Raw genomic sequence first — 20775 nt, 5'->3', positions numbered from 1 at the left:
TAATTAATACAGAAATCCACACCCTCTATTACAAATTTCACTCATAGTTATGGTGCCATGGCTGGCCAATTCTCACACAAATGGCCACTTATCAATAGTCATCTCAATTCACACACCGAGAACACCCTTAGCATCTCTATAGGCCTGAATCTCATTTGAATGGCCGCCCACGACAATGTTGCATATTATAATTTAAATAAAAATTACAATAACGTGTATCATGACGGATCCACGATTTTATCAACCTAATGCCTTAAATAACCTTGCGGGCCAACAACCAATCGCTAAGATTTGTAACGATTTTCCTATTTGTGCCACTAAATAACAAATTACAAACAAACTTAATCAGATTGGAGGAAATCTCGTCCTCACTCGATGTTTTCTCCTTTGGAAGGTTCCAAAATTTGATTTTCACTTTGAGCCATCGATGCTCCTGCATCACTAGCTCCAAAATGTATGGCTAGATTTTGGCCAAAAAAAAACATTTTATCTATTAATTAAACTACATATATATTTATATATCACACTTATTTAATAATTTTAAGAAAAAATAATAATAAAAATAAATATTTTAATTAATTAAAATACACTTTATCATTCACATATATATATATATAATTTTGTAAACAAAATACTCAAATATGATAATATAATAGGAAAAAACACCTTTAAAATATCATAATTTTTACTTCTTAAATTTGATTTATTTGTGGCTTTAAAGTTTACAACCACCCTAGATCCATCTTAACCCCAAATCTATCAAGCGTCAAGAGTGATCAAATCTCTCGAGGTGAAAACCTATTTTTTTAGTGCAAAACTTGAGGAAAAGTTTGCACCTCGAGAGATTTGATCCCTCTCGGCGTTTGATAGATCCAGGGTTAAGATAAATCTAGGCTGGTTTCAGTGGTGTGTGGTCATACAAAATTTGTTGAACATTTAATTGTTTTGATCATTTTAAATGTGCTAAATATGTCTAAGATTAATTTGGTCAATTCAATTTTAAATTTGCTTAGTTACCTCACTTTGGTTAGATGAGAGAGATTGTTAGTAACTTTAATGATGAAAAATGATGAAATAAAAATTTCGAGTGCAAAGTGACAATGTAACAATGTTGAATGATATAAAATGTGAATAATAAGAATATATTCAATTACAAACAATCTTCATTGTGATCAATCTAAAACTATTTTCTTCTACTGTTCTTATTGTCACACCTATTAGTTTTGCCATTTTCTCATATCGATCATATGAAAAGGGCAGTTGAAATCATAGACCATTCAAATATTTAACTCGAGCTACTGTAGTAAACATCATACCTTGTCTCTGTTGCTCTCCAATATTAATAGTAGTTTTCTCCAAAGTCAATCATTATGACTTATGGAGTGTTAAACCCCAAATAATTTTCAATGGTAGTTATTTTCTATTACCACATTTGAATGCAAAGTGATTAACAATGTTGAATGATGGAAAATAGGAATAATAATAATGTAGCCAATTACAAATAATTTATAGCTTTAGGAAGAAAACATTTCAGGTAAGTGAACACTTTATTTAGGATGAAAATTCAACTATTGTATTTCTGGTTGAATTACTGTAACACAGAAGTCAATGCACATCATGAATAATTTTTATGTGCTTACATTGAGAGAGAGTGTGTATGTTTTGGGGATGAGAAGGAGAAACAAGAGTAGATAGAGATATAGATGGAGGGGGGGGGGGAGAGCTAAAGACAGGGAGGGAGGAATAGATATAGATATGGAGAGAGAAGTGTTAGAGAGCGAGAGAAGGGGAAGAGAGAGAGAGAGGGAGGGAGAGAGAGAGGGAGGGAAAAGGGAGGGAGAGAGAGGGAAAAGAGAGAGAGAGATAAATAGATATGGAGATAGAGTGTGTATGTTTGGGGGGTGAGATATAGAGATAAAGAAGGAGAGACAATGGGAGATAGAGATATAGATGGAGGGGGCAGAGATGTTCTTACACTAAAATCAATGCACACTATTAATCTAATTACTTTGAAATTGATATACATTATACATCTAGTTGCATCAAATTAGAAATCAACATCTACACTAAAATCAATGCATCTAGTGCAAACAATCAAATAGGATTAGAAATCAACATCTACACTGAAATCAATGCATCTAGTACAAACAATCAAATAGGTTTAGAAATCAACATCTACATTGAAATCGGTGCATCTAGTGCAAGCAATCAAATAGGATTAGAAATTAATATCTACATTGGAACCAATGCATCTAGTGCAAGCAATCAAATAGTAGAAATCGATATCTACATTGAAATCAATGCATATAGTGTAAGATATTAAATAGGATTAGAAATCGACATCTACATTGAAATCAATGCATCTAGTGCAAGTGATCAAATAGGATTAGAAATCAATATCTACACTGAAACCAATGCATCCAGTGCAAGCACTCAAATGGGAGTAGAAATCAACATCTACACTGAAATCAATGCATCTAGTGCAAGTGATCAAATAGGACTAGAAATCAACAACTACACTGAAATCAATACATCAATGCACAATATTAATCTAATTACTTTGAAATTAATGTACATCGTACATCTAGTTGCATCAAATTAGAAATCAACATCTACACTGAAATCAATGCATCTAGTGCAAACAATCAAATAGGATTAGAAATCAACATCTACATTGAAATCAATGCATCTAGTGCAAACAATCAAATAGGATTAGAAATCAACATCTACACTGAAATCAATGCATTTAGTGCAAACAATCAAATAGGATTAAAAATCAACATCTACACTGAAATCAATGCATCTAGTGAAAGCAATCAAATAGGAAAAACACAACTTGCTCATTCCCTCGCTCTATTCCCCCTCCATCTCACTCTCTCTCTTAAATATGACCACATTGTATTGTATTTAAAAAAAAAAAGGAAAAAAAGAAAAGAAAAAGAAAATTGGTTGTAAAATATTAAACCTATATTTTGGATCAATGATGTCAAAGAAATACAATAATAAAAAACTTAAAAGAATCATGTACTCTCTTTCCTCTATCATTGTTAGTCACTTTGCTTTCTCTCTGCTTAGATCCTTGGTTAAGATGCATCTATCTCATTCTTTATAATATTATTTATATTATAAATTTCACATATGTATATATAAAAGTATTATCATTTTTAATTTATTAAAACCTCAATTTAATCTTTGTGGGAATATTTTTAGTAGTCACAAGGATGGAGGGTATAGATATACCTCAAAATAATTATAACCTTTTTGTTTTTAGATTTAATTAAAAAATGTTATAAAATTAAACTAAAATAAAGTATTTGTAAAATATTTTGATTTTGAAATAAGTTATGGTTTTTGGGCTTGTGGTATTGATAAGCCATGGTATTGGCCCATGATATTGTAACAAAATAATTAAAAGGTTAGATTCTTAACACAATAATCAAAAGCCTAGATGGCCCATGGTATTGTTAAAACATGGTATTAACTCATGGTATTATGATTTTCTTCCCTCCTCTCCCTCTCTCCCTCCCTTTCTCTATATCTTTCTCTTCTGGGTATTGGCCCATGATATTGTAAAAAAATATATTTAAAAGTTAATAATATCCATGGTAAATATTCATGACTAAAAATCTTGTTATATTGTAAATATTAATGCCGAGAGACACTCTACAACCACATTTAACATTTAACATTTATCATAAACATTTAACATTTATATGTCAACTAAATTTAAAAAAAAAAGCTAAAACATTAAAAGTAATAAAAAAAGTTAAATTAATAAATAAAAAAGTTAAAAAAATCATGGAAATTTCCCCAAACAATTGATAAATTCCGGCTCAGATTTTTGTAAATTCAAGTTATAGCTATCAAACTTCAAGGTTTTGGGTGCCCCAGAGAGTTTTGATGGTGCTGAAACCATTTCCACCATCAAAAACATTATTCAAACACTGCTATAACAAGATTTATTGAATTTTTTTGCCTAGATTTCTGCCACTTTTGGCCGTTTCATTTCCACCATAAAAAACATGATGCAAAATTTTGATAAATTCCCGCAGAGATTTTTGTAAATTCAGGTTATAGCTTCAAACTTCAAGGTTTTGGGTGCCCTAGAGGTGTTTGATGGTGCTGAAACCATTTCCACCATCAAAAACATGATTTAAACACTGCTATAACAAGATTTATTGATTTGGGCCACTTTTGGCTGTCCGGGCAATTACTCCGCGTGGGTAGGCACTTCCATATAAAGACATTTAAATTTAATAAAAAAAGTTAAAATAATAAATAAAAAGTTAAAAGTAAAGTCAATTTGTTATATTCTGATTTCGTTATTAACTTATAGCCTTTGTTACCATACCATGGGCCAATACCATGGCTTATCAATACCACATGCCCAAAAACCATGGCGTATTTCACAATAAAAATATTTAATAACAATATGACACGATTCTTAACCATGGATATTCACCGACATGCCCAAAAACACACAACTTATTTCCCAATCAAAATATTTTATTTTAATTTAATTTTATAACTTTTTTTAATTAAATCTAAAACGAAAAAGGTTATCATTATTTTTGAGATATATCTAAACTTGCTATCCTCAAGACTACTAAAAAGATTCCCATAAAAATTAAATCAGGGTTTCAATTAAATTAAAAATGAGAATACTTTTATATATAAATATGTGAAATATATATAATATGAATAATATTACTAAGAACCAGCATAAATCCATCTTAACTAAGGATCTAAACGATGAGAACAAACAAATTGACTAACAATAATAGAGGAAAGATAGTGCATGATTGTTTTAAGTTTTTCATTATTGTATTTTCTTTGACATGATTGATCCAAAATATAGGTTTAATATTTTACAACCAATTGAGTTTTTTTAATTTAGATACTTTCTTAAACACAATATCATGGAATCAAATTTAAGAGAAAGAGAAGGGGGAGAGAGAGAGAGAGAGGGAGGGGGAGAGGGAGGGAGATAGTGACAAAGGTGGAGGGAAAAGAGAGAGAGAGCGATGAGGGGAGAGATTGAGGGAGGTGGGAAGGAGAGATAGAGGGAGGTGGGAGAAGACAAAGAGGAGGGGGGAGAGAGAAGGAGAGAGGGAGAGAGAGAGAGATGGAGTTGGAGGGGGAGAGAGAGGGAGGAAATAACAAAGACATAGAGAGATAGAGGTGGAGAAAGAGAGGGAGTGACAAGGGAGATATGGGGAGAGAGTGAGGGAGAGAGGAGGGAAGAGAGAGAAGAGGAGAGAGATAATGAGAGAAGGGGAAGAGAGAGAGGGAGACACAAAGATGGAGGGGATAGAGAGAAGGAGAGAGGGATGGAGATAGTGATAGAGTTAGAGGGAAGAGAGAGTGTGTGTGTGATGGGGGGTGAGAAAGAGGGAGGTGGGAGAGAATGACAGAGAGAGGAACCAAGGGAGAGAGGACCCAATAGAGAGAAGGACAGGAGAGGAGAGAGAGAGAGAGGGAGAGAGAGATGGATTTGGAGGGGGAGAGAGAGGGGGGTAAGAAGAAAGACACAAAGGGAGAAAGGTGGAGAGAGAGATGGAGTGATAAGGGAGAGATAGAGAGAGAATGAGGGAGAGAGGAGAGCAAGAGAAGAGAGTGAGAGGGAGAAATGCAAGAGAGAGGGATGGAGGGAGAGTGAGAGATAGATATGAGAGTATCTATGTTTGGGGGGTGAGATAGAGAGAGAGAATAATAAAGAGACACATAGATACAAATATAGATATTATATAATATTATATGACCAACCTACATCCATCTTAACCCTGGATCTCTCAAGCATAGAGAGCGATCAAATATCTCGAGGTACAAACATTTCCTCAAGTTTTGCACTCAAAAAAGAGACTTGCACCTTGAGAGATTTGATCTGATCTAGGTTGGTTAATTAAATTTAAAGATGGTAATGTAATCATTATTTTAATTTATGTGGTAAAATGGATGTTAATTTATAGGTACTATTTATATGTTATATATTTTAATGTGATATATATATATATATATATCTAAAAAAATAAAAAAAACAAAATTACAATAAAAATAAATAAATTGAATTTAAAAAATATTTAACAACTCACCTCTTAAGACTATACAAATATAACATTTCACATCTAATGCTCGCACATCTACCCTACCCTATACTGAGTTATAGAGCCGCTATCCACACTAATCTTTTTTTTAATAAAATTTAAATTTAAATTTATCATTCATTACCGCCGAGGAGTGTTATAAGGGAGAATTTTCACTCACCTTCCTTGTTTATCCTCTAAACACAAAGCCTATTAAAAAAGGACACGCGTTCGAAATATGTTTTATAAATAGAAATATTGATTTGCATTGGAATTCAAAGGACGTGGAGCTCCTGAGCTCACATCAAACTACGATTCCAACGATTCCAATCTGCACAGAGATCTTTCTTCCGTAGGATAGCCCGGGCATCGAAACCCCTCAACTACCATTTCAACCGGTCTCAAGTTCCAGCCCTTTCAACTTCTGTCGAACAAACCTCTGAATCAACCACTCTTGCGCTGGCCGCCCTGCAAGAGCAGCTGGCCAATGGCGGTCCAACTTTGTGGATGTTGGCTCCAAGAAAAACTCCTTACCCAAGCCCGAGTGGATGAAAGCTGCAGTTCCAGGAGGGAACACGTATACGGCCATCAAAGCCAAACTTTCTTTGGTAGCGGTGTAAGCAGGTGACCCATTTGCTTCCCCAGGTCGCACATCAACGGTCCTTGCGAAAGTTGTATTAGCAGGAAACGAAATTAAAAGAATTCCCAAACGTCATTGCAGACCTCTGCAAATTGGAAGTTTTAAATTTAGATAATGATTTGTTGGAAATGCTGCCACTTTGGATCGGTGACCTCAAGTGTTTGATAATCTTATCAGTCTCTTCTTCTCTGTAACTGAAATGGTTGCCCAATTCCATTGGTCTGGTCACTGAGACGACAAATATGGATATAAAGGATAGTGGGACAGAATACTTACCACATCTTGTCCAGATGAACAATATAAAATCTTCAGTACTATCAGATTGTCCGCTGCGCCAATTTCATCTAAAAGAGTTGGAGAAAGAGAAGCACCCTTCCTGCAACGATCTGTGCTTGAGATGGTGTTGAAAGTTGAGGCAAATAGGAGGTCTTTGTGGTCTGCCCAAAACCTCAAGCTCCCGGTCTTGAAGCGTTGGTATCTTTGGAGATACTGACTGTTGAGAAATGTGAGAAGTTGGAGAGAATAGAAGGGTTGGGGCAGCTTACAAGCGTTAGACAACTAGGTGTTCGGCAATGATGTGAGATATGAGAACTGCCAAACGTGGAACATTTGTCTTCTTTGAAGGTGTTGGCTGTGACTGGATCTGTAGGACATTTGAGGTCATTAAAGATTCTTGATGTTCGTAACTGTCCCAAACTGCGATGGGGTGAGGGGGGACTTGAGCAGTTGCAGCGACAATTGAGGGGGTACGAAAGTGATGTCTTTTTACACACGTTTCTTGTCATTATGGTGGCGTCGCTTACCGTCCTTTATATGCCACGGGAATCCTTTTATCAGAGCTATTATTACAGTTATTAGCATGTCTGGTGGTCGATGTACTGGTGCGTGGGATGTATCCCTTTTCCCTTTTGGTCACTAGTCTGAATAGCATTGGTGATTTCATTGCTTCGTTATTGTAGCATTAGGGATTCCATTGCTTGACGTTCAAAATTTTTATGTACAAACGTGAGAAAACATCCCTAACGCCTCTGTTTCGTTGACTTTCATTGTCTCCACGTGCACTGGCACATTTTTAGTAAAAAGGTTTCCAAAAAAATTAAGGGTTTCTTAGGTAGATTTAAACGGAGTAGCAGTTTAATGAGATTATAATTTTGTTCGGAAAATAATAGAAATTTTGATAAGATTTTGATAAAATCTGGTTAAAATTTTTAGAAAACTAAAGTGCTTTAGAATTTTTAATTATGCTAAATCCATTTTGACCATAAAAGAACCATTCTAACAGTGAAATTTTTAGAAATATTTTCCCCCAAATTCAGCCAGAAACTTGCCATATGAACGAAATTGTGATTTTAGTAAACAAAGCCATTTACATAGGCTACATGTGTAAGAAATAAGTAGAAAATAATTTAAATTATTCTTATATTATTCATTAAATGGAATGGAACTTTCTAATTACATTAAATTTATAAAGAAATTATTTCGAAGTTTCACATTGTTTTTAATAGTAGCCATTACTTTAAAGTTAATTTTTTTTAAGAAAGAAAAAACGCTTTTTCATTATAAAAGAAAGTACACATACTGACGATTTTCTCCACCTGCACCCTGTTGCTTCAAAACAGTTACATGAACCTGTTATCGTTGACATACCTTTTGGAAAAAATTCTATCTTCTATACTTTTCTGTGACTTATCTCTATAAACAAATCTTCCAATTTGCCCCTTACACCAAAATGTTACCACCTCAATGTAACTGGCCAAAAAAACAAAATATAAAATAGGTCTCTATGATCATATTCCAGAAACAGCAATCTATATAACATAAGACTCTGAACTAGACGTTCCTTCATATTAGGATGTATCCAAACCGCTGAAAGCAACCATTTTCAAAAGCCTGGAAGCTGATCATCCCTGGATCGGCACTGCAACCTTCTTTAGACAATATCTGCCTCACTATTTTGATGTATATCACATAAGACTCTGAACTAAGACGTTCCATCCTATCATGATGTATCCAAACCGCTGAAAGCAACCATTTTCAAAAGCCTGGAAGCTGATCATCCCCGGATCGGCACTGCAACCTTCTTTAGACAATATATCTGCCTCACTATTTTGATCTCTGTAGATATGGGAAATAGAAACCCTTTTGAAATCATTGATCAACACCCTGACCCTGTTCTTCCAGTAAGAAAGCTCAGCAGTCTCCAATTTATATCTCTGGTTTGCCCATTTTACAACTATCATGAAGTCTCCGAATGCGACGATGTCCTCAATTCCAAGCCATTTGGAACAATATAAGACTCCCCACCATGCAAGAAGTTCCACTCTATTATTTGTTCCTTTGCCTCCGATTATGATTTTGTCTTCAATTCCAAGCCATTTGAAACAATATAAGACTCCCTACAATGCAAGAAGTTCCACTCTAATATTTGTTCCTTTGCCGCTAAACCATAAGAAACGGTAACAACCCCAGGCCCCAAATGAATGGCCATCCCGCTGCCACAAGATTCGAAAGATGAGGCCACATTGAAAAAACCCGCTGGATAACAGGCCCACAGAGCCCTTGGGCGCAGAATGTTTTCTGATTTCTTGTTCTCATGGAGATCATATTCCTTAAAGAAAGCCGAAATTTTAATGAATGTTCTCCTCACATCTGGTTGTACCTGCTCAAAGGTGTTGGCGTTCCTTACCCTCCATAATCCCCATAGGACAAAAAAGGTAATGTCCTGTGTGCCTTATACTCCACAAACCACTGCCATAGACATGCCCCAATGTCTGGACTCTGTCCTATCCCAATCTGCTCTGATGTTAAACAGGTTGAGCAACCCAAACCCCAAACCACACCAAAACCGAAAAAGAACACTGCAGGAAAAGGTGGTTAACATCTTCTACTTGAGCCAGACATAAACCACACCTTCCAGGGCCCTGGAATCCCCTCTTGATTAAGTTATTCCACGTCAGAATTTTGTCGTGAACCACCAACCATACAAAACATTTGAGTTTCTGGGGAGTATTCCATCTCCGTGACCTGTTGAGCTAGCTGTAGCGAAGATATGCATATGAAGCCTACTTAATGATAGAGCATGCTTCACATACCTTAATATGTCCTTTATGAAATCCACCACACGTAGTTAGTCTGTTCTCCTTTGGAGTCAAAATAATCCCTGCAAGCTTTAATTGTAATATATAGTCTTTCCATTCTTCCACTAAAAGATATGATAGGCCAAGATCCCAGGCATTTTTCCTAGAGGTTGAATGTGGAACAGTCCCAAGTGAACTAGTTATATCCTTAAGAACATAAATACCCAATTCATGTAAAAAAGGAAACGAGGGAGAAAGATAGAGTATGACTACCTTCCACTCTGAAGAATGCGTCCAATCTAATTTCCAGAAGCGATCCTGAGCCAATCTCCCATCTCAGATTCCCAAGGAACCAATGTTTAGTTTGTAACAAGCTTCTCCATGACTGTGAAACTGCCTTAGGATCAGGAGCTCCCTCTCTGGTATTTGCCTTTAATATATTCGATGCCATAATCCATCACCACACACTTCCTCAAAATTTTTTTGAGCAATAAGGCCATATTAAAACATTCCGTATCTTTGAAGCCCATCTGCCTTCATATACCTGTCCAGCCAGCACCTCCATCCGGACAAGGTGGATTTTCCTATCGGTAACAGTACCAACCCACAAAAAATGTGAGATGATGGAGTTGATCTTGTTTACAATACCCTTGGATAATTTAAAAATATGCATCCAATATATGGAGATACTTTGTAAAACGGACTTGATTAAAATGAATCTGCCTCCCAGTAATAACCACTTATGTGACCACAAATGTAGCCTCTTCTCAAAATTTATGAGTTAACTAGCCCCAGAGTTTGTTTTCATATACGTTTGGCTTCAAGAAGAAACCAAGGTATTTTAACCCTCCATCCAAAGAGATTGATTGGACATCGAACAAGGATGCAATCTCCCTCATCAATTCCCCCTCATGGTTTGTCAAGATTAGGACCGACTTATCCTTGTTCATTAACAGTCCTGAAATCTCCTTGAAAGATGTAATAATCTCGAAAAGATCCTTCCATTCTCTGAGACCTGCCTTTCCAATTGCAAACACATCATCCATGAACATCAAGTGTGTAAGGGAAATGTCACTAGTCAGCTTGCAACGTGTAATGATACCCCTATCACACGCGTTCGAAATCCCTCTGCTTAGTATGTCAATCACCAACATGAACAGGGGGGGAGATAGTGCACAACCCTATCTAAGACCTTGAGATGCTTTGAAGAAATTTGTGGGGAGGCCATTGATGATTACCGCGAAATTAACAGGCGAAATGCAAGCCATGATCCAATCCACCATTTGAGCATCAATACCCAACTAAATAAGGATCATCCTCAACAATTCCTAGTTGACACAATCACAGGCTTTGATAAGATCAATCCTCATTAGGCAAGCTTCAATGCGACGGGTCTTAATGGAGTGAATGCATTCTTGTGCAATGGCAACAACATCATGTATCTGCCGCTGTCCTAGAAAGCCAAATTGTTCAGAAGAGACAAACTTTGACTGTGATGGCTTGATCCAATTTGCTATGGTCTTAGATATCAGAGTATAGATCATATTGCACAATGAAATAGGACGAAAGTCCGAGAAGGAAGACGGCTTCAATACCTTAGATATAAGTGCTATGAAAGTTGCATTCACCACACTTGCAACCTGACGTAGCCTTCGAGACTCCTCAACCAAATTTGTAAGTTCATCGAGCATAATGTCCTGGAAGTGAATAAACAATTCCACAGACCAGCGATCAGGTTTAGGGTTCTTACCTCTTGCCAATTCTTTCAGGACTGCAAGAACCTCATCCTTTGTGACTGGTCTCACCACGAGATCTTTGTCCTCCTCATCGACCATGATAGGGAATAGGTTGTAGAGTTCCATCTGCTTGGTGAAAGGAACCTCCTCTCTTTCTTTGTAAAGGTTACTAAAGTAACAGATAGCTTCCCTTTGAATTTCCACTTGTGATGTTAAAAGACAACCTACTTCATTCCTAATACTCCAAATAGAGTTTTGGTTTTTCCTAAAAGTCACTTGTCTATGGAAAAAACGGTTGTTTTTGTCTCCTTCTGCCCTCACATCAACCTGCTCTTTTGTTGCCATTCCTCTGCTTGTCTCTTCAAAATCTGGCTTTTGCGTGTCTCCAATTCAAGAAGCGTTTTTTTGGTGAATTAGAAAAGTATGTCGAATCTTGAGGGTCTTCTAGCAACTTTATCTGACTGCCGATCCATATCAATTCCCTCACCATCTCTTTCTTCTTTGACCTAGCCCATTTCCGAACCTTGTCTTTTAGAATTTTCAGCTTGTGACATACCAAATCCATATTTGAAACCCCAGGTTCCACTCTTGTCTTAATCCAAGAATCACAAACCAAAGCTATAAAATTGATCTCTTTTAGCGAAAAGTGGTTAAATTTAAAAGGGAAAGCCTGCCTCTTAAATTCCCCCGTCCATTCCAAAAAAACAAGGAAATAATCAGAAATGAGGGATGGAAGGATCCAATTGCATAATTGTTTCAGGCGACAAGCTATACCGTCCTGGACAAGGAATATATCCAATCTTTTCGAAATACCCTGTGAACCCCATCAACCGTTCTTCCATGTTGGGCCAATAGGATCTGGCCGGATATCCTTTAATGATTTTTGATAGAAAAAGTCCTTGAAATATAAACCCAATGAATCTGGCCTGCATTGAGCACCCCAAACCTCATTTGTCTCCAGGGTAAGATTAAAGTCTCCTACCATGATCAACGAGCTTAGGTCAAGAATACTGCTACCATCAACCCAGTCCCAATATCGCTTTCTATCCGAGTAAGGGGCATATACATTAATTATTTGTAGACGTATTGAAGAACCTCTCTGGACACCTGTTAATAGTAAACCAACAACATAATTGTAACCCAAAGTTAAGAACATCTGGATTCCACAGTGTGGCCAGACCTCTCGAGAGACCGGAGGCGCTGGTCGCACACACATGCCAAAGAGGACAAATCTGCATCATAAAACCCAAAGCCTTCTCCTTGCTAGTCATGGTTTCTTGGAACAAAACAATGTCGGGGTTGTAAATCCCAATAATGCTTTCGAGGGATTGTCTTTTGGGGGCCGATCCCAGACCCTGAACATTCATGGACATAATAATCATTTTGGGGAGTCTTCCATTTAAGGACCAAAGACTCAGAAAGAGCTACATCTAAATATCCAACCTTAAAATAAGTAGGCTCACTGAAAGGTGGCAAATGACCCTCCGACGACTCTTGAAAATAAGTTGAAAGGTTTGAAGGGACCATAGAACGATTTGTGATTTTCTTATATTTGACGCCCCTTTTTTTCCTAGTGGTAACGTTCTTTCGAGATTCAGGACTCACAAATACATCCTCGTTTGCAAAGAAGGATTTCTTAATGGTGAGCAGTTCCAAACCACTCAAAGAGTCCCAGGCCAGTACCTCCAATTCCTCATCTTCCAAGAATGACGAAAACATGCATCCCAAAGGCTCTCCAAATTTTATTGGAGAAGAGAAGTATTTCTCCTTCCTAATTTTTTCATCTGCTATTTGGACCTCTTCCAGATTTTCGAGAGCAGTTACATTTCGAACAAGAGTTGGACGTGCCAACCTCTCAAGGGGTTCTAATATTGTTGACAATGGCTGAGTGGCGCCCAAAGTGGCAAGTTTCAAAGCACGATTGGTGGGTTGAGTAGAGGGAAAGACCCTATCCCCAGTAACAGACACAACCTCCATCAAATTTATGAGAAGTTAAACTGTTACCTGGATCCAGAGGAGGTATGAAAGCATCATCCCGTCATTCCACCCACCTCGCACCACCTTTAAAACGCACAAGATGCCCTCCAAGCCTGTTAATTCTCTGGCGACCCCATGCATGTCTAGCAAGGCACTCCGCCATGAGGTGTCTAGTCATGTGACAACATAGACACCGAAAAGGAACCCCCCAATAGTCAATAACTTGTCTGTGAGAACACGACCCCAAAGTAAAGATTAGGATCTGCTAGAAGACCCCCAAGAAATTCATTTCAACCAGAACCCACGCTATCCGCTTGTCGCGGCTGCCCAAACTACCTTCCTCACAGGAAATAGAATTTGCTAATTTTGTTAGCAATGGCAAAAAATGGCCTCCTTAGTCCACAGCTCTAGCAACAACCTTGGTAGTTTAACCCAAATGATGTTATGTCGAGGCGTGTCCTTTGCAGGATCAAAGCATAATTTCGACTTCTGTAATGAAAGGTAGCCCCTACCTTTATCCCATGGGGAAGCAACAATGCGAGCAACATCTTCAGAACTCAGGAAGTGGAAAGCGAACCAACCGTTTAGAAGCACGACTACCCTCGGTCTATATTTCAAAATAGGCAACAACGAGGACTCAACCCATCCCTTCATTTCTTCACCAGTCATCTGGCTGAATTCTCACCTACCCACCAGAGCTTTTTGTTTCAGTCTATCCACCTCCTCCCAATACTCTTCCATCCCAAGGATTAAACCTTGTGTATGCTCATTGGGTTTGATTCCCTAATGCCTTCGAGTGTTTTTATTCTTCCCCGAAAAAACCCTGACACTGTCTTCATGTAGAACACCCTAGCCTATATTCCCCTACACACTACCGACCTCCTGTACCATAGTTGTTTGCTTGTTGAAAAAGAATTTTGCATTCTCCTCTGTAAGTACCGTAACCTCTATTAGTTCCTCTACCCCATGAGAGAAGTCTCACAATAGAGACTCTATTGACGCCATCCCCTCGGAAAATCACAACGAGAAGCTAGACCATCTGGACAGGGGAAATTGGGCACCTAAACCGCCTCAGAAAACCACACCTAGAAACTCGGAAGCCACCCCAACTACCTAGTGGTTGTGCCACATTCAATGAGACATCCAGGACAGAAAACATACGTCTCTATCCAAACAGAGAAAGATACAAAATATCAAGTAGAGAGAGAAAAATATCGCTGATCACTGACATCGTCCCTTTGAGAAAAGGGTCCCCAATATATAAGAGGCCCAACTCCACAAACCGAGAGCCCCCCAAAAAAACGATTTCAATGAAAAGGATGCCAAAGGGGATAAATGTTGTTAATTTTAGATAACAATGGTATGTTTTATGCTTTAGCACAATTTACTTCAATGTTTCTTAGCAGTCCAATGACAATTTCCAATTATCTTCAATAGCAATCACATTAACTTGTACATTGACAGTAAATGCAGATAGAACATAAAAACATGTGCAGAAGACAAGCCAAGACAAGAGGACACAAGATGTGGCAGATGCCAGGGACAAATCCCAATGTGGGGAAACCCTTTGATCAAATCTTCTTATTATTCTTCAATAGTTCAACAGAGAGAGAGAGCACAAATATCAGAAATACATGCCCAAAACAAGTCTGCCAAATCAGCAGTCAATGCAGCCCTAACCAGAAAGTCAATGGTGGTCAAAGATACCCCAAAACGTCCTCCAATCAGCTTGGTCAACAACAGAAGAATGCGACCTCCAAAGAGGGTCAAAGTCAACCCAAAACAAGCTTGGTCAACCCATTCAAAGTATTTTGTAATTCTGCGGTCAAACCAGAAAATCAACACAATAGTCAACTCGGTCAAACAGTCCCCAATCACCTCAAAATCGGTGCCAAAGAATGTGGCCTGTAGAAACCAAAATTCTGCCCCCAAACAGAAGTCAACGCTGGTCAAATACTGATGGTCAACGCATGCCCTAGTCTTCAAATTTTCGGCCTTCAAAACCAGTCCAAAAATTTGCCTTCCTTCCACACGTGCGAAGAAGAGGGCCTCCAATGTTGTACGAACCAGTCAAGAGAGGAGAGAGAAGATGATGTGATGAGATGAGTGATGTACAATGAGAGAAGGGTCACTCCTATTTATACAATTCGTTGAGGGTGAGGAGACACATCCATTGGGCTTCATGAGCCTACATTTGACTGAGGCCAACCTTGACAATTTGTCCATGAGAAATAATAAATTCAAAATTCCATTAATGCTTGTCAGAATGAGAAGATCTTTATATCAAAATTGTACCTCTCGAAAAGAGGAATCCAATGCAATAATCATCTCCATCATGTGAGCTGTCCTAAGGTGGAATTTGGCCCTAGTTGCATTTTTTACACTCCCTCTCAACTAGGGAGAATTCCACCTGCCAATCCATCATCATGCCAACCTGTCATCCTGTACCATCCCTGCCATCACTGTCCTGGACTGCTCTGCTCTGCTGAACCATGAAGAAATAATGAAGAAAAAGTGATCAAGAGTGAGACATAAGATCATATTACTCTCCACTGACAAAAGTCAGTCCTTGATCCCAGATCAAGTTGTTGGACACCATGCATCCTAGTCATAGGGAGTACGGCAGGACATGATGCATCCATCGATAGTGCTATGGTCCCTAACCATCTTTTCCCAACTCATTGGCCAGATCAGAGGTACTTCCCATGAGTCCTAGACTCTAGGTAGGATGTGTGCTGGGGCATCAATAGGAGAAGGTGAACCACTCATCCTGCTCATATGCCATAGGAGAAGGTGAATGTTAAAATTGGCAACTAGGGCCAAACTCCATGTGGGTCATCTTATTTATGGAAACTAATATTTTTCTTGGATCCCTCTCATTGAGAGGTGTAGGAGTGATCTAAAGATCATCCGATTCCGATAAGTATTCATGGAGATATGAATTTATTTGTGTTATGGGACAATTCGTCAAGGTCGGCTAGCAACCAAATTGCCCCCACTTGTGCTCAACGTTTTAGTATAAAACAAGGTGTCTTGATAGTCATTTGAGCAACATGCATTTTCTCTTGTGATCTCTTCCTCTCCACTCGTTTGGGTCTTAGTGGAAGGAAAAGTCACCAAGAGTATATGCTGCCATAGAATGAGTGCCCTAAGCATCTACGTTGCCCTAACATGAAACTATGGAAGATCATGGAGAAGCATCTACGTTGTCCTAATAGAGAATCCTATACATTGTCATGTTATGGAAAAATGGAAGCCTAATACGCTGTTATGGAAGCCTAACCTATACGTTGCCATAGAATGAGTGCCCTAAGCATCTACGCTGCCCTAACATGAAACTATGGAAGATCGTGGAGAAGCATCTACACTGTCCTAATAGAGAATCCTATACGCTGTCATGTTATGGAAAAATGGAAGCCTAATTCCTATATGCTGTTATGGAAGCCTAACCTATACGCTGTCATGTTATGGAAGCCTAAATCTAATACGTTGTTATGTGAGTCTACAGCAATCCTATATACATCTACAACAATCCTATATACAATCTCTCGGAGAATGACTTCAGACAAGGACAGTATATGGATCTGCATGTATATCAGTGATATATATGTCTGCACTCTTTCATGGTTGGATGAAAGTATGTATTAAGGTGCAGTTGTATGCAATAAGGTGCAGCTGTATGTAATAAGTTGCATCATGATGTAATAAGGTGCAGTTGTATGTAATAAGGTGCAGCTCTATGTAATAAGGTGCAGCATGACAGTATGATGGTGCAACATAGTGCACAGTGATGGAATGGTGCAACATAGTGCACAATGATGGGTACAACAGTATGATGGTGCAGCATAGTGCACAGTGATGGAATGGTGCAACATAGTGCACAATGATGGGTACAACAGTATGATGGTGCAGCATAGTGCACAGTGATGGGTACAGAAGTGTGAATGGTGCAGCACAATGATGATGGACATGGTGATTTTGCAGCACAGTGATGATGGACATGGTGATGGTACAGCAATGGTGCAGCACAATGATGATGGACATGGTGATGGTGCAGCACAGTGATAGGTACAATAAGGTGATGGAATCACCTGTGTCCAAATCAGCTACCTCATGTGACATCTTCTTAGAGAAGATCTCTGCTCTTATTTTGATAAGTCAAGATGCTGACTTCTGATGTATATGTACTATCTCTCTGATGTATATGGATCTGCATGTATATCAGTGATATATGTCTGCACTCTTTCATGGTTGGATGAAAGTATGTAATCAGGTGCAGCTGTATGCAATAAGGTGCAGCTGTATGTAATAAGTTGCATCATGATGTAATAAGGTGCAGTTGTATGTAATAAGGTGCAGCTCTATGTAATAAGGTGCAGCATGACAGTATGATGGTGCAACATAGTGCACAGTGATGGAATGGTGCAACATAGTGCACAATGATGGGTACAACAGTATGATGGTGCAGCATAGTGCACAGTGATGGAATGGTGCAACATAGTGCACAATGATGGGTACAACAGTATGATGGTGCAGCATAGTGCACAGTGATGGAATGGTGCAACATAGTGCACAATGATGGGTACAACAGTATGATGGTGCAGCATAGTGCACAGTGATGCAATGGTGCAACATAGTGCACAATGATGGGTACAATAGTATGATGGTGCAGCATAGTGCACAGTGATGGAATGGTGCAACACAGTGCACAATGATGGGTATAACAGTATGATGGTGTAGCATAGTGCACAGTGATGGGTACAGAAGTGTGAATGGTGCAGCACAATGATGATGGACATGGTGATTTTGCAGCACAGTGATGATGGACATGGTGATGGTGCAGCACAATGATGATGGACATGGTGATGGTGCAGCACAGTGATAGGTACAATAAGGTGATGGAATCCCCTGTGTCCAGATCAGCTACCTCATGTGACATCTTCTTAGAGAAGATCTCTGCTCTTATTTTGATAAGTTAAGACGCTGACTTCTGATGTATATGTACTATCTCTCTCTCTGCTGAACTATTTAAGAAGATAAGAAGAATTGATCAAGGGTTTCCCCACATTGGAGTTTGTCCCTGGCTGGTGCCACATCTTGTGTCCTCTTGTCTTGGCTATCTTCTGTGATTTATGTTTATGTTCTATTTGTATTTTACTATCGTGCTAAATGTGATTGCTAATCTGGAATTGATATTGAGCTAATATGGAAAATTTAAGTAAATTTGCTATTAGCATAGAACATACTTAAAATTAACATGGTATTAGAGCTAAGATGAAGACAAAGCCCAAGCAAGAGTGAAAGAGCAATCACCAAAGACAATTGGGAGAGGAGAAAAGGCTCAATGGATTCCTCATCCCTCTTCAAATTCAAGAAGGGTGGAAGGAAAGGCAGATGCCTTACTTACAATAAGTTCGACCATTATGCGAAGGAGTGTCCGAATGGTAGGGACACATCACTTGATGATGATAACAATCATTCCAAGGACATCTTCAATGATTGGAGGAATGACAGGTAATGTAGGTCATCAAGGAAACGACCGACTCTTCAAAGAAAGAAAGGAACTCCAGGTATGAAGAATTAAATGTTATTTCTGACAAGATAAAGCGACATTATCTTATATTGGCCCTCTCCTCCAGACTCTTTGGGAATCTGGCTTATTGATTGTAGTCCTTCAAGGCACTTCATCGGATAGAAGGGTGCTCTCTCTGATTTGGGAGAGATGGAAACAACCATGGGATTATACTTGGAGTCAATGCCACCTATCCCGGAAATGGTGTAGGGAATGTTACCCCTCAATTGAGTGAGGGTAATTCGATTCATAAATAAGAAATCTCTTTATGTACCTGATCGCAAAAAGAACCTAGTGTCCATTTCGACAATGGAAGCCAAAGGCTTCAAGGTGGCATTCATCAATAGAAAGGTATGTGTTTGAAAATGAAATTTTCCAAGATGATTTTACTCATAGGTTCAGGATTGGCAATTTGTATCAAGTTGCAGGAAGTTCATTGGGGACCATGTCAGTTGACACATCTCATCTATAGCACCGGAGGTCTGCTTATTATGGGGCCCTACCCGATATGAGTCAGATGATGACAGGGATGCCTGAATTCAAGAAAAGCATTAAGGTACATGTCCGAGATGTAGCGAAGGAAAATCTTACAAGGGGAACATTCCTCTCATGTAGCAGGTCCATAGATTTGGAACAACCTGAGGGGTTTGAGATTCATGATCGGGAATCTCATGTATGCAGGTGGAAGAAAGCCCTCTATGGCTTGAAGAAAAACACCCCGGGCTTAATATGAGAGGATTGATAGCTGTCTGATGAAGCTGAGATTCACTAGGAGTGAAGCCGATCCAAACCATTGCTTGAAGGTTGTGGATGATAGACCTCTCATACTGGCACCTTCTGAGGACAACCTCTTTCTGACAGGTGCAGACCCTCTCATTTGCAAAAGTAAGAGGGAGTTGGATTTCGGATTTGGAATGGTGAACTGCAAGCCCGTGACTACCTCGATGGAGCTTAACTTTCAGAAGTTATGTGGTAGGGATGCCAGACCTGATTTGGGAAATGCCTTTGAGTTTCATAAACTCATTCTAGCATTGATGTTCTTGGTGAACTCCCGTCCAGATATATGTTTTGCAGTTAGCATGTTGAGTTCATATATGGTTGAGCCTCACTGGATTGGTGCCAAGAATTTTCTGAGATATCTTTGGGGCACAATCTCTCATGGATTGAGATACACTGCCGGAAATGTGAAGCTGCATGATTATTCGAATGCTGACTGGGCAGGCAGTGTGGAGGATCGCAAGAGCACTTCTGAGTGTTGGTTCTCTTTGGGTTCTGCTTCGATATCCTGGATGAGCAGGAAGCAGAAGTCGGTTGCTTTAAGCACCGCTGAGACCAAATACATAGCTACAAGTATGACCTCATGTGAAGCTGCCTGGTTGTGGAAGCCCTTTAGTGAGCTGTTTGAACTTTGTACACGTGTTGGATACCACCGTGATCTTCTGTGACAACCAGAGGGGGATTCGATTGTTGAGGAATCTTGTATTCTATGATTGCTCCAAGAATATAGACATCAGGTACCACTTTATCTGGGATATGGTACATTGATGAGCATGAAGGCTCCATCACATTGGGACTGATGTGCAGGTTGCAGACATTCCGTTGAAGCCCCGGGGAAAGGTCAAATTTGTGACTTTCCAGAACGACTTGGAGTCATTGAGAGACCCTCTTATGAGGGTCCTGTATGATGCAT

At 38.8% G+C, this 20775-nt stretch overlaps 1 protein-coding gene across 3 annotated transcripts in view; it reads left to right on the top strand.

Annotated features, from left to right (window-relative positions):
- The first annotated feature begins 6373 nt into the window (after positions 1–6373).
- Positions 6374–20775, top strand: part of LOC149227768 (cysteine-rich receptor-like protein kinase 44) — a 109324-nt gene continuing 94922 nt past the window's right edge. For 2 of the 3 annotated variants that reach the window (XM_089377923.1, XM_089377925.1), the window contains exon 1: positions 7466–7604. Coding sequence is in view for 1 of the 3 variants with exons in the window: in XM_089377924.1 (XP_089234050.1) it covers positions 7481–7604 (124 nt within the window). In the remaining 2 variants the exon portion in view is untranslated. Of the gene's footprint in view, positions 7605–20775 lie in introns of all 3 variants that reach the window. The other variant, XM_089377924.1, reaches the window with a different exon arrangement.

The sequence above is a fragment of the Pinus tabuliformis genome, chromosome J, assembly GCF_031772625.1.
Source record: "Pinus tabuliformis cultivar Carrire ecotype Pingquan chromosome J, CPIR1, whole genome shotgun sequence".
Taxonomy (NCBI): domain Eukaryota; kingdom Viridiplantae; phylum Streptophyta; class Pinopsida; order Pinales; family Pinaceae; genus Pinus; species Pinus tabuliformis.
Note: the sequence above shows the minus strand (reverse complement) of the source record. Positions and strands in the feature narration are given on the sequence as shown.